The sequence below is a fragment of the Electrona antarctica genome (assembly GCF_951216825.1).
Source record: "Electrona antarctica genome assembly, chromosome: 17".
Taxonomy (NCBI): Eukaryota; Metazoa; Chordata; class Actinopteri; order Myctophiformes; family Myctophidae; genus Electrona; species Electrona antarctica.
Genome location: NC_136798.1, coordinates 17,061,771 through 17,076,592, shown reverse-complemented (window position 1 = coordinate 17,076,592; position 14,822 = coordinate 17,061,771). Strand labels below are relative to the sequence as shown.

At 45.9% G+C, this 14,822-nt stretch overlaps 1 protein-coding gene across 1 annotated transcript in view; it reads right to left on the bottom strand.

Annotated features, from left to right (window-relative positions):
- Window positions 1-14,822, bottom strand: part of atad2b (ATPase family AAA domain containing 2B) — a 148,897-nt gene that overhangs the window by 77,731 nt on the left and 56,344 nt on the right. The window contains exons 20-23 of the mRNA XM_079526214.1: window positions 14,313-14,448; window positions 10,864-11,057; window positions 9,036-9,195; window positions 3,579-3,701 (exon numbers count right to left, since the gene is read on the bottom strand). Coding sequence (XP_079382340.1) covers window positions 3,579-3,701; window positions 9,036-9,195; window positions 10,864-11,057; window positions 14,313-14,448 — 613 coding nt within the window. The remainder of the gene's footprint in view (window positions 1-3,578; window positions 3,702-9,035; window positions 9,196-10,863; window positions 11,058-14,312; window positions 14,449-14,822) is intronic.

Genomic DNA, 14,822 nt, shown 5'->3' with positions numbered 1-14,822 from the left:
AAATTCTGGTCTGTTTGCAAACTTATTTTTCTCCCCTGGGTAAGACAAGCCAAATTATTAATGATTGTATCTTTCAATTGAGGCTGGAGTGGGATTAATTTTCTGTACCTTCAATCTACCAACATTACCAGCATAAATAAACCAACAGTATAACTGCCCAAAAAGCATAAATCAGTTTAAAAATGATGTATCATTCTGTTGCGTTAGTCCTCATATCAAGAGCTATGTAACTTAGACAGCATTTTATGTAGACTTAGATTCCAGTTTATGTAGACGTATAGCATTTTATGTAAACATAGCACTATATAGTATATATATATGGATAGTTTCATATTTATAGATATTCCACTGTTACATTCTTAGTTTACGTATGATTCAGGATAACTACTTTACTATGTATGTGATGTATTGCCAGGCTTTTTGTTCTTGCTTAATGTAAATTGCTCTGGATTAAGTGCCTAAATTGTAAATTGTAATTGTAAGAGCTCATCCAATCACCTAGAGAAAAATAAATACATTCATGCTATATTTGATTTATTTTTGGTTGTGGGGCTACCCATTTATTTGTCTGCATCACTAATTGGGCCTTAAATGCATAATATTGAGTGAAATAATCGAGTATCTGTTCTTGCACTTTGATTTATAATTCCGAGGTTCCGTTTACTTTGTACTGTGCGTCAGGTTCCCAAGTAGTGTCAGCAGCAAGCACCGTCACTACCAAAACAAATCCCTGTACGTACCATGGCAAAGTCATTATGATTCATAACATTCACTGTGATGGACTGTGGCAGTGCACGCCTCTGGAAAACACTGCAGTGCATTAACACCACGAACGCCCGGGGGTATTTAGTACCATTAAATCAGAGTGCCCAGCGATTTACAGCAACGGAGCACATTTAGCGACGCACCAGGCGCTATCCCGGATGTAGCTGAAGTAGCTTGATGTAGCCAAAACACTCCCGAGGCGATCGACAACAACGGGAGGTATGATTAATTCTAATGCGACTAGCGACAGAACCGCGATGGGACGTTTAAAACATAATCTTTGCTTAGAATTGGACGGAATGATTTATTTTTTTAAAGTTTTTTTGTGGCTTTCGCCTTTATTTTATATATTGTTTTTATAGAGGGACAGACAGTAGGCTGACAGGAAATGGGGGAGAGAGATGGGGGAGTGACATGCAGTAAAGGCCGTCGGGATCGGGAATCGAACCCAAGGCACACTGCCAGACTGGGCTACCGGCCAAGGTGCCTGGACCGCTGAGCCACGGCCCAGGCCATGACGGAATGATTTAGATCAGGAGTTAATCACGTTTTAAGATTTTTGGTCTCATCCGCTAAAATGGGGGGGAACATTCGATGACGTCCCAACCGGAAAATTACATCGAATGTTGCTCAACAGACGCTCCCAGCCTGTGGAGCGATGCGATCGGTTTTGATATCAATAAATCTCCGTCCTTTTATTAATCTCCGTCCTGAGCGCTGGGCGTTACCATTTGATAGGACGGAGAACTCCGTTTATGCCACTCAGGGTGTTAATAACACATTATATGAGTGTGTGGGGAGTGCATGATTTTACCTGCTTCTGCTCTTACATAATATGGTAAACACATGTACAGTCAAACACACGTCGACTTTGCCGAGCAGCCCGTTTCCCCAGGAAGAAGGTAATGACCAGTGCCCTTACTATACATGTATGCATGTGCATCTACATAATAACGACTCTACTTACCACATGGGCTTACACGTTTCATAAGAGGCCCCATTAAAGTGTAAATGCCATGTCACAGTATTTGACCAAGGGAAGAGGTGTGTGTGTGTGTGTGTGTGTGTGTGTGTGTGTGTGTGTGTGTGTGTGTGTGTGTGTGTGTGTGTGTGTGTGTGTGTGTGTGTGTGTGTTCATTTATCGTCTTGTATTGCCACACGGGGTGTTTGCAAATGATTCTACGTATGCGCTTGACTGACTGCATACATAATAATCACGCCCGGCACTTAAAGGAAGAGTCCGCTGATGCAACACGGCGGATGCAGCGGGCTTGGCCGCGTGCAAGCCGCTGCGCCACGTTGCGTCAGCGGAGTGCCGCGAGTGCAAGGATGACTACTCTGAAGGTCCACCTCATTATGTCCTGGCCCCCCTGCCCCTCCCCTCCCCTCCCCCCCATCTCCGAAGGTCCACCTCATGCTGCTCGGGGCTGTTTGCTGAGCCTACAGCTGCAGCAGAGCAACAGCCAGACAACAAGAACAGAAGGGGCTGTCTGGAGGGAGGATAGTGCCTTAGGCGGCATTTACTTAAAAAAGCCAACTGTCCGCCTCATTAAGTCCTGTTGGGGAGTCGCGGCAAAAGTTTGTTTTCCTTCACAAATGAGAAGTTTCCGTTTCCGTCATCCATCCTCAGTTTCGTGAAAAACACATTATGCAAAGGGAAGGAGTGAAAATAGGGGGATTCTGTGGTTTGATGTGATCTATGAAAGGCTTTCTGAGACTGAGAGGAGGACGCTGAAAATGATTGACGTTAAACTCACTACAGGGACATGTGCCACGTTCTCCTCAAAAGCTGTTTTTATATAAAATAAACAAATGATTCTGTCAGTGCCGTATTACTAGTCTCACATGGTCAGACTTGTCTTCACACGTTGGTTTTTCCATTTCGTTTCAGCTCTGTAACAATGCCAAGCTCAAAGGCTGGCATAAGCTGCTGTCAGAGAGGAGCAAGGAAGGGGAGAAAAAGAACATTGCATACAGTCCTTCAGCCAATCAAGCCTAGCGACACAAGCTGGTTCATCAGCCTTTTGGGTGGTTGTGTGCATGATGCATGATAGCTAGCCTTTTAATTGTACTATTTGTGCACGTTCACAAAACTCACGAGGAGTAGCCTGTGGATACAATTGTATAGGTAATAATAATTGGTGTATTAATTAATTTAGTATATTCTCAATAACAACAACCAAATATTTCCTTGCAATGTGCTCACTACAGTGATGGTAATGTTTGTAACACTAGACTATCCTGTTCCACTTTAATAGCCCCATTTCCTTATGTGTTTTTGTCATGTATTCTTATGCCCCCCCCCCTCCCATTTTATTTCATATAGTGGCAAATAACCACATACGTTATCTAATGTATGCTTTTCATACAGTATATAGCAGCCGGTCTAAAGTCTAGAGACCATTCTCTGTAATTAAAGAATTGAAACATGTATTTATGTTAATTATCTAATTTATGTGCACCGTTATGTTTAATTCAGTTGCAATGTTTCTCTCCACTGCTCTTGGTTTCACAGAGGGCGGGGTATAGCTCCCAAGTCGCCCCCACCCCCTGCGCGCGCCGCGCACACACACACACACACACACACACACACACACACACACACACACACACACACACACACACACACACACACACACACACACACACACACACACACACACACACACACACACACACACACACACACACACACACACACACACACACACACGAGTGTCCCAATTGATGATCCCAATTCTATTTAACCGATACTCGTTCCATTTAGTTTGTATGTGTTTTATTCAACCTGTGGTGTCATGTGCATTCCTTACCCCTCTTCCTGCGCGCCTCTTTGATCTCTTCACACATGCGATCAAACTCGGGGTCGAGTTCCGAGGCGAACATAGCGTGGGCCGTGTCCTTCAGACTGCACGCCCGGTGTCTGATCACCTTGTCTGGAAACAAAGGACAAAGAGACAGAGACTGAACCGGCTGGCATTGCATTCTGTCTTTTATTAAACTAGAACAGTGCCCGTTGGGGGGTGATCAGGTGTATTCAATTGGCTAATAAAGGGCGCAAACATAATTGTGATGTCACAACAGGCCAGCGGGAGATCTAGGGGTGATCTGGAGTTGGGCCCTGTCCGGAGCCTGGGCAGAGGCTTTCGTGCTGGTTCTGGACAACCGGCGATCCGACGGACTTGACACCGGGCACTGCACTCCCTGTGGTGGTGTGGAACGTCTGTGTAAAATTTGAAGTCGGTGGGGCGAACGGTTCTCGAGTTACGTGCATTACAGATGTACACGCGTACAGAGACATTGTGCATTTATAATAGGATGTTTTTTTCTTTTTTTTTTTAAAGATTTGTTTTTGGCTTTTTGCCTTTATTGATAGTTATTAGTGAAGACACACAGGAGAGTGGGAGGGAGAGACATGCAGCAAAGGTCGTCATGAACGGGACTCGAACACGCGACACGCTGTCAGGCCAGAGCCTATATGTGGCATGCGCCTGGACCACTAGGCCAGCGGGTGCCCTATAGTAGGATGTTTTTGTATTCAATCAGAGTACAGGGGAGTGGATAGAGTGGATGCCATGTGACACAGATCCCGAGCCGTGTTCGAACCCACAACGCATCACGACTGCAGTGTCTCAAAGAAACGGGACAAAGCTAAATGTGATGAAGTACTGCAGATGAGTACTGCAGTGAGCAAACACACCCAATGAATCTAGCAATATTTATTGTTACAAACAACACTGACTGACATTTCAACACAGAGTGCATCTCCCTCAGAGTCAGCCGGGGTGCCTGGCGGCTCAGCCAATTAGTGCACAGACCATATGGTCCTTGTGAGTACGAGGACCCGAGGACCCGAGTTCCAAACCATGCCTGTCTTATCTCTTCTCTATGCTCTCTCTCTCTGTGCCCTTGGGCTCCGTCTGTCTATCTATACTGACCTCACCTAACTGAAATAAAGATGACAGGACAAGGCTGACAGAAGTGTGTAACCACTTTCAACCTGGCATGTTTTACCAAAATTTAAACCAATCTACAAGTTCACAACGTGTCTCAATGTAATGCGCTGTGACCTTGTAGATTGGGTATTTTCGCCACTACAAGTATAAAACAGGTGATTTTAACACTTAACACGTGCTAAGGACGTGTTAAGTGTCGTCTTAATGTCTTTTTTATCGATAGAAAACGGGAGCACTAAAATATTTTTTTTTTTAATCAGCCGTTGCTAGGCAGCGCCTTGCTCAGTCCCTCACAACCTTCCTTGTTTACGGCCCGACAAAAAAAAACCTAGTTTCTCTGAATCTACGCTGCTTCCGCGCAGATTGATCATAACGTCGATGTTCTTTTCTAATTTCTGACTTCATGATGCATCTTGCAATATTAACGCTTCTGAAGAGAGATCAGACTTAACTAGTGTGATGTATTAAGAATAAAATCACCCTCATCTGCTTGCCCCCGCCCAGCGCCTTTCTTTTGAAAGATTTGGCGGCACCAGAAGTATTAAATGATCAAATACCCATTGCTTTCTGTGGTTAGATTGTCGGCTTACTGTTTGAATCACCAGGATGGCCCGGTAGCTTCACCATTCATCCTTTTATAGTCGATTCTAGTAAATATGTCTCTGTGACCTGAAGAACCATGCAGTAACTTGTAGAAACAACGGTCTACGTTTTCCCACATTCAAATCCTAACATCTCCAATGTCAGAACAGTAGGATCTGTTTCAGCCCTTGGCTTGCGCTAGCTTGCATTAACGCACGGTTCACACGCAGTTCACATTCACTTTGTTCGATTTGCAGAAGCAAGGCCACTGGTGATGGGTTACTCAAAGCTCCGTCACGGTTGTGGGAGAAGGGGGGGGGGAGAAGGGAAGGCTTTAGGAAACAAACAAGCTCACCTGGTTCCACTGTTACGTGTGAGAAAGGGGATTACTGCGTTTTCTCACTCTTTGGATAAAGGATAGCGCTGTCTTTGGGGGGTATTTGTTACGAGGAAGAACACAAGAAAGTCTCACGATATCACACCTCTATCCTCACTTTCTACCAAAGCATCATTAAATCTCTCTTCCTCCCAGGAACGAAGGAAAATGAAAACAGCTGAAGAGGTACTGTATGCTGAAGACACAGTAAACAGGCCATCTCATTATTATACTGCAGCAGGCAGAGAAGAGAGGTTCAGTCAGAGAGGGGGCACGGGGGTCACAATCTGCCCACTTCCATCCACCTAATTGGAGGACAGGCGCCTAATTGCGATGGAGCCATGTTATTTTTGTGTTTGCGCGCGTGTGTGTGTGTGTGTGCGCGTGTGTACTCTCTGCCTCTCTCATACAAGCTGGTGCATTTTAGCTGCGTGAGCGTCTGTCAGTGTGAAGGGGTGACAGGGGTCAAACGCATCCAACGCTCGTCGGCAGCCTTATGAACCCTGCCTAACCCCTCCTGCGCTTACATGCACTGCAAAGAAGGACAACCTGACACACAGCAATGTTTGCTGCTTGTTCCCCCATAGTTAGAGGGCTGTCGCCCGCCATTTTACTCAAGCGATAGGGGAGGTATTTGTTTGGGACAGTAGGGTAACCACATGTAACAGAGAAAAGGCACTTTTTAACATAATAATATAGTGATTATTAGGGGTGGGGGCGACATAAATCTTCCATGAAAGAGGGAATGAAAGGGATTGCAACAAAGACAGGGGGAAAATAGCCCATTGAGGAATAATGAGGTTATTTCACAGCACTTTGTCAGCTGGTACAGAACTTCCCCCAGCAGCGTAATTGTGCTGGAAAGCCTGGGCGAAATTCCACCGGGCCAGGCATCGGAAGAGCTGGCGAGGGGCTTTGTTAGCCTCCTTTATTAACCCCTTTAGGACGGGAGCGCATCTGTGTCGATTAGCCATGATTTTAAACGTTAGCTGTTGAAAAATAGCAGATCTACAAGTTCATAGCTACGAGCTTATAGATCTGCTATTTTCGAAAAATCGTGAAAACATATCATTCTTTCACAGTGAACATTTTTAACTCAAAGCTTTGCTTCTTGGAGGTCGGCCAATTACATAAAATATTAGGGGGCCTTGACATGAAATAGTTTGAGAACCACTGACATAGAAAGCTGAAACAGAGGTTTTTTCTGAAAACTGTCATGATTTAGAAGACATTTTGAAGAATCTGGTCTCAGTCCTAAATGGGTTAAACCTCCTAATTGCATTTTTCGCCTTTAGTGCATCATTTGCGGACCCTGCATTCAAATAAATGACCCCTGCCTCCGCCTGCAAAGCCACAGATATGATTTATTCATCGGAGCAGAGGAAGAAGAGCTTCTATATGCCCACCAGCCAAGCTGGTGTCCTGGGGAGGGAGGTGAAGGGGGGTTAAAGATGCACAGCAAGGAATAGAACAGAGGTTTCAGATGAATGGTCGGAAGCAACAACTATCCGGGCGTTCCGTGTCAAACGCTGCAGCGTTCCTATTTAGCAATTGGAAATGTTATGTTTCGCCCTCAGCTACCGCGTCAACATGTTGAGCCCATTTGGTCCCATGGTTTCGTGTTAATTTTCACCAGCATTGAATCATTCATGAACACTGAACGTGTACAATGTACATGCATGCATGTACCCCCGTCACACGGTCTCTTGATTGTCATGCAAACAAGAACATAGGCTCTATGTAAATAATGCATGTTGTTCTAATTGCTTTATAAGCCTCTCTCATAATTCATAATCATTTCTGTGTTTGTGTGTCTGTGTATATATGTGTGCATGTGCATTTGTTTGTTTGTGCACGCTTGCTGTGCACAGGTGTGGCGGCATTGCTTATCAGCCCGAAATTTGACTGCAGAAGAGGTGCTGAAGACTAAGCGGAGGACGTTTTTATCTCCTCCGCTTCTCTTCGGTATCGGTAGAAAATTTGCGAGACAAGAGAGGGAATAGAATCTCATGCATACGCAGCCGTCCAGAGCTACAGCACACGAATTAGGCAGTGGAGATGCTGCTTTCAGTGGCACTGAATGAATTTCAGAAGAAAGGAACCAATTTGAAGTCAATTCCACTGCCCAGGAGCCATTTAAGGTCTATTCATACTCGAGTTTTAGGTGATAAGGTGATGTATTTGGGTGAGCGGTGAAGCGCTTACCACAGCGGTGTCACGTTGTGTTGTAGTTTTCAGTCACCTAGGTCACCTTATCACCTAAAACTGGAGTATGAATAGGCCTTAAGTCATCTGTCACTAGCCTAAGTGTTAAATATAATAAAAAGTATTTTTTTTAAAGATTTGTTTTTGGGGATTTTTACGCCTTTATTGATAGGGAACAGTATACAGACAGGAAAGGAGGAGAGAGATGGGGAATGACACGTGGCAAAGGCCATCGGGCTCAGGAGTCGAACCCGTGGCACGCCGTCCGGCTGGCTTGGCAGCCTAGGTGCCCAGACGGATAATAAAATGTAGTCTAACAATAACAGTGTAATGGAAGGCTACAATAGCGTGCGTGTGTTAGGGAAATTGTGTGCAAATGGACGAAAACAACGGCCGCAAGATTGTGACAGAGAAACATACACAAAAAGAAAACGTTATGTAAAAGAAAATAAAGGGGGGACAGATATGCACAACGGAGACAGCGCTTGTTTCACCTGACAAATATGACTATGTCATCATTTCTTGTTTTTCTCACCTCCGTCTTTCAGCTCCATGACTGACTGGGCTGCTCGGGGATCGAATGCGTTCTAGCGTGCACCATACCGCAGAGTATTGGACTCGAGACTCGATGACTCGACTCGAGTCCGACTCGAGTCATTGATTTGACGACTTGCAACTCGACTTGGACTTGAGGGTAAAAACTTGAGACTCGACTTGACTTGGAAGACAATGACTCCAGACTCGACTCGACTTGAGACAAGCTGACTCGGACAACTTAAGTAACCGGCCTGTCCGGCAGAGTATTGGACTCGAGACTCGATGACTCGACTCGAGTCCGACTCGAGTCATTGATTTGACGACTTGCAACTCGACTTGGACTTGAGGGTAAAAACTTGAGACTCGACTTGACTTGACTTGCCCACAACAGAAAAACTTGAGACTTGCTTGAGACTTGGACCAAATGACTTGCTACTCGACTCGGATCGGAGAGACTCGTGCAATTGTCTGCCGTACCGTACCTGCGAGTGCGCATGATTTATTTGTGTACCATGCCGTGGCACTGTGTTCTACGAGCATGACATCACTGGTTGTGGTTAAGGCAAGTGTGTGTGCGTGTGTGCGTATTTCCACGCATTTTAACATCTTCATACCTCCAGGGTCTTTATCCGGGTTGTACTCCAGTGCGTTGCTGGCGATGAGGTCGACATCCAGCAGGAAGTCCTTGGCCATCAGGTACTGGTGGGTATCGATCTTGGATATGACTGTGGACAGGTCCATGGGCTGTCTGATCACCTCCAGGTAGTCTGACACCTGACGTGCACGCACACGCACACGCACGCACGCACACACGCACACACACACACACACACACACACACACACACACACACAGCGGGAAGAATATAAATGAACTAGATCTTCTTCACATTCTGCACAGCGGGCAAAACAGCACACACACCACAATATCGATAACTGTCAAGTTGATGAATTCACTTTTATTTATATAAAAAAGGGCCAAGATTCTGGTTTCGTAGGATTAAGCGTTGGGAACCAAAGTGGGTCGTGGTGCGCATCTCACTGGTGGGGCCACCCCACATGACAGAACGGTTAATTCCATTTAATGAGCCGAGGACCCAGGGTGAGAGAATACATTTCCCATCAGCATCCTGGGGCTGAGAAAGTCTTCTAACATATGACCCAGAACCTATTTGACTGCCAAAGCGCAGTGTGTTGCATGCGTTTGCATGTGTTAGTTTATGCATTTCCGTTCCGCCTGGATCAGAATCTGCTTACAAAGTGTGTGTGCCCCCCCCACCTTAACCATAGGCACTTATTCCCCAACACAGAATGTGCACTGTTACGTCCATAGCAATAATTTATGTAGATTTGACCATAACAATGCATATAAAGGATTAAATGCTTATATTGCTATGCACGCCAAGAGAGATGCGAGCAAATGTGCTGCTGCGTGGCCGAAAAGCCGTGCCAGGGAAGCCATCCATGATAACCTGGTGACGTATCCTCTAAATCCAATTCTGCTTCTCAGAAATGTCAAAGCTGGCCTGGGCCGTGGCTCAGCGGTCCAGGCACCTTGGCCGGTAGTCCAAGTCTGGCAGTGTGCCACGGGTTCGACTCCCGATCCCGACGGCTTTTACTGCATGTCACTCCCCCATCTCTCTCACCCATTTCCTGTCAGCCTACTGTCTGTCGCTCTATACAAAAATATATATATAAAATAAAGGAGAAAGCCGCAAAAAAATGCATTAAAAAAAAAAGAAATGTCAAAGCTAACTGTAAACAAAACGAGAGCGAATCCATCTATAATTTCACCATGTCTCTGTATGTCTGTAATCCATGTAACTCAAGAACCGTTCGCCCCACCGACTCAAATTCGACACACGCGTTCCACACCACCACAGGGAGTGCAGTGCCCGGCCTTGAGTCGGTCGGACCCACGGTTGTCCAGAACCACCACAAAAGGCCTCTGCCCAGGCTCTGGACAGGGCACCTACGTGCCCAGGCTCCATATAGGGAGCAGAGCTGGCCTGTTCTAACATCACAATGATGTTCTGACATCTGCATAGACTCCATATTTGGGCATGCCTGACAAAGAACTCCATATATGGGCATAAAAGGGACACGAACTAACTGGGAGTTAGTTCGTGTCAGACATTTCCAACTTGCATCGTTCCAAGTAGGCCAGTGCCCAACGGGCACAGCTCTAGTGTATTAAATGGAAGGTTTATACCTGGATTATGGATTGGCATGGGACAGCACAAACAAAACAAACTCTCACACACTCCCAATATATTATACATACATATATAATACACACAGGTATGTACACATAATTATACTGTATATACGAATTATATTTATACTGTGTATACTGCACAGCATGTATAGACACACATATGCATGAATTAATGCATGTATGTATGCACACAGATTGATTCGCTAAGCCCACTCCGCCTCTTACCTCCTCGATGTCGACGGGCTTGCTGAAGATGCTGAAGCGCTTGTCGGTGGCCAGACGCTTGGTCACATCCCTGAGAAAGAGCCGCAGCTCGCGCAGTGTGTTCTCCTCCTGGTCGGCCAGCCGCCGCTGCTCCTCCACAGACAACACTCTGGGACCTGGAGCCTCCGCCACCGGCAGCACCTCCTCTCTCCTCTCTGGGGACCAAGAAAACAGTTTGAGGCGATTATGATGGCCTCGACTCATTATGAAGGTGACAGCTTATCACCTAAAACGGCAGTATGTATGAGCCTTTAGACGAGTCAAGTCAAACCCTGAACTCTTCAAAGTATTTTTTTTGCCAGTGAGTGCTACGGGCCATTTATCTTCTTGCTTTGAGCTTAGACATTACATTACAGAGTATTCAATGTCTCAGTCACGGCAGTGATGTCCTTGTCAGTCCTATTACACATTTCTCGTCTTAACCCATTTTGGGCGGGAACCCCTTTTGGTGTTAGCATTATGTTATGCTTTAGCTATTGAAAAATAGCAGATCTACAAGCTTGTAGGTCTGCTATTTTTGAAAAATCGAAGAACCACTGACATAGAAACATAGCTTTATCAGAAACTGTCAGGATGTAGAAGACATTTTTAGAATCTGATCTCAGGTCAAAATGGGTTAAAGAGAGAGAGAGAGAGCTCAGAATAAACTAAATGTAGCTCTAACTTTACGGAGTAAGTAGCCCATGCCCCAGAGTCTCTCCACGGGGTCTGCCACCCATGTCGACCTCTAAGCCCCTGGGAGAGCATTAACAGCAGCTTGGACATGGACGGCGGTCAAAGCTTCCTGGTCAACCGTACTCTGAAGGTACTTCTCCTCAGGGTCTGTCCAATCCGGTTGTGCCCAAGGCTTCTTTCTGGGCCTTCTCCATCGCTTGGGATTCATTTTGTTGTCGCTATTTTGTTGAAATTTGTGAACTCGTATGAAGTAAGAGGAATCCCAAACACAAATTCAATCAAGTGTATAGTACAAAGATAAGCAGTTTGTGTTTCAAATGTAGTTTTGATAAAAAGAAAAGAAAAATAAGAACTGCATGAGCATGAGCTCAATGCTCTGAGGGCCTCCAAAGTACATGAACATTGACACACCACCATAAATAAATTAGGTGTTATTATTATAAATATTATATATTTGCTTTATTTTGAGAGTGAACTGAAGGACAGGAAATGATGGGAGACATAATGGGATGACATGCAGTAAAGTGCCTCGGGTCCTAGTCGAACTGGGGTCAGCTGCAGGAAGGACTATAGCCTTATTTATAATGTTTGTTATGTGCTCTTACTTGGTGAGCCAAGAACACACTTCAGATATTATTTTGAAATACACCAAGGGACTAGCCTCTGGCCAATGACAGAGGGACACAAGCTAGCCAAGCAGATATTACTCTCCTTCAGTCTCCCTCAGCTCCGGTCCTCGCCGCAGGCAGCTGCCAGCATCGTTAACCAGGCTCTACGGCATCATCAGTCGCTGAGCTAAGGTGCGCTATAGCTAGCTAACCAAGGGCCTTCCAAACCCCCGACTCTAATTACGGCTAATAGCATTCAGCTCCTCTCCTCCTCTCTTCTGGCGATTCCTCTACCCGCTTTCGACCCTGGTGTCTCTGCTGGAAGCCGTGGATGCTACGGTCTTACTCACGGCCGGAAACCCCCCCCACCCCTGATGAGCACAGCAGGGAGCAACGACTGCAAGGGACCCCCTGCCAGGCATCAATGGAGGAAGTGGAATGTTGGAGGGTAATGACGATGGGCGCCATTTACATTTGAAAGCTGGTCTGCCTTCATTTGAGGTCAGGGTGGAGAATTCTGACTGAGCTGAAACGGACAGCCCGGGGCGGCGGCTCTGAGGACTGGACTCGTTCCCTGCTGGGGGAGGTGGGGGGCTTATTCTGAGGAGGGCAACGGGTCAAGAGCTCCAGGAGGCCGCAGGACTCACACTGGGCCGGCTCTACGCCCCTCTGCCCGGGACTTTAAAGACTAGAAATGGACCCGAGAGAGGTCTGAGATATTAAACCCACAGTGAATAGAAGTAACTTGTGTGCACTTAACGCCACAGTTGAACTGAGAAGCAGTGGAGTTTTGTGGCTCAGGGTGTGTGTGTGTGTGTGTGTGTGTGTGTGTGTGTGTGTGTGTGTGTGTGTGTGTGTCTGCCTGCGCGTGTGCGTGCACAAGAGTGTGCGTTTGTGACAGCCAGACAGGGTTCCACATTAAATGGAATAAAGATGGAAATTTCCTCTCTTCCCTCCCCGACATGCCTCAGGGATTGTGTCGGCGTGTAGGCTGTAAAGCCTGGCTAATACAGAACAGAAAATCAAATGGGATAAAAAGAAACCTACTTAAGGTGGTACTAAAAAATAAAACACTCCCTTTCCTCTAGGAGTCAAAATGGAGATAAGGACACAGGAGGTGAGAACCTTGTCCTCTGTTAACTTCTGCACTTCTAGAACAGGGTTTCTCAAAAGTGGGTGCCGTGACACCCCTAGGGTGCCTTAACCCATTTTGACCTGAGATCATATTCTAAAAATGTCTTCTACATCCTGCCAGTTTTCTGAAAAAGCTATGTTTCTATGTCAGTCGTTCTTCGATTTTTCAAAAATAGCAGACCTACAAGCTCGTAGCGCGCCACTCGGTGGCGCGCTATGAGCTTGTAGATCTGCTATTTTCCAATAGCTAAAGCATAACATAATGCTAACACCAAAAGGGGTTCCCGCCCAGAATGGGTTAATGATGAAAGTCCAGGGGAGCCTCAGAATACTTTGATAATATTTGGAATTTATCGATGTCACTTGCACTTTATTTGGAAGGTAAAAATGTCTACCTACAGGTGAGAGCAGAAGATGAAGGTGAAGGTCAACATACAGACAACACTGCCCTCTAGGACCGGCAGGCAAACAGGACAGGATTCAAGGTGCTTGTCTGTACATGTATGTCTCCGAGTTACTCATTGTGATGCCAAATCCGAAATTGTGGACCGAAAATAGCATATCTACAAGCTTTTTCTTCCCCCTGGCCTTTGAACCTTTTTTAGAGCATTCTCCATGGCCCCTTTATTTCTGTTATTGTATATTTTATTCCGTATTAACTCACGTTTTTAACCTTCTGTTTCATTCACATGCTGTACACTACAGTAACTTTCAAATCAAATTAAGTTGACTTTGGGTCTTTTTGTGTGTGTGTGTGTGTGCATGCATGCGTGCGAGTGCACGAGTGTGTGCCTGTACGTTTTTGTGTGTGCATGTGTGTGTGTACGTGCATCTTATTTTATGCGTGTTTAAGCTTCTGTGCATCTCTCACCCATTCTGTCTGTCAGTGGGTCTCTCTGTGTGTATGTATGCGTGTACGTGCGTGCGTGCGTGCGTGCGTGCGTGCGTGCGTGCGTGCGTGCGTGCGTGCGTGCGTGCGCTCATTCTCCGTACCAGTGCTCCTCATGTGCGGTGGTGCCCTGGCAGCCTGCACCAGCAGCAGTTGGGAGAAGAAGCTCCTCCTGTCGTCCTCTCCTGGAGGAGTCAGTGTGAGCACCTCCCCGTAGCTCCTCTGGAAGATGCTCCGTACCTGCACGGACACAATAACCACCACTATGAACCACTGTTGATTTCGTCGACTAATACTATGACGAAAAATGTTCGTCGACTACCTTTTTTCACTGACAAAAACTCAATGGAAACGAAATGAAAACTAAGCTATGATGACTAAGACTAAATCGACTATATTGACAATTTCGTCAACAAATAAAAACTAGACTAAAATGTTAGGAAGGGACTAGTGGAGAAGAGATCCAGTATAACTCATTTTACACTTGGCTGCATGCTGAAAAATCTACAAGCTCGCGACGCGTTGTGAGCTTGTAGATCGGCTATTTTCAGCAAGTGTAAAATCAGCCATTACAACGGCATCAAGGCCCGCCAAAATACATTGTAGTCGACAAA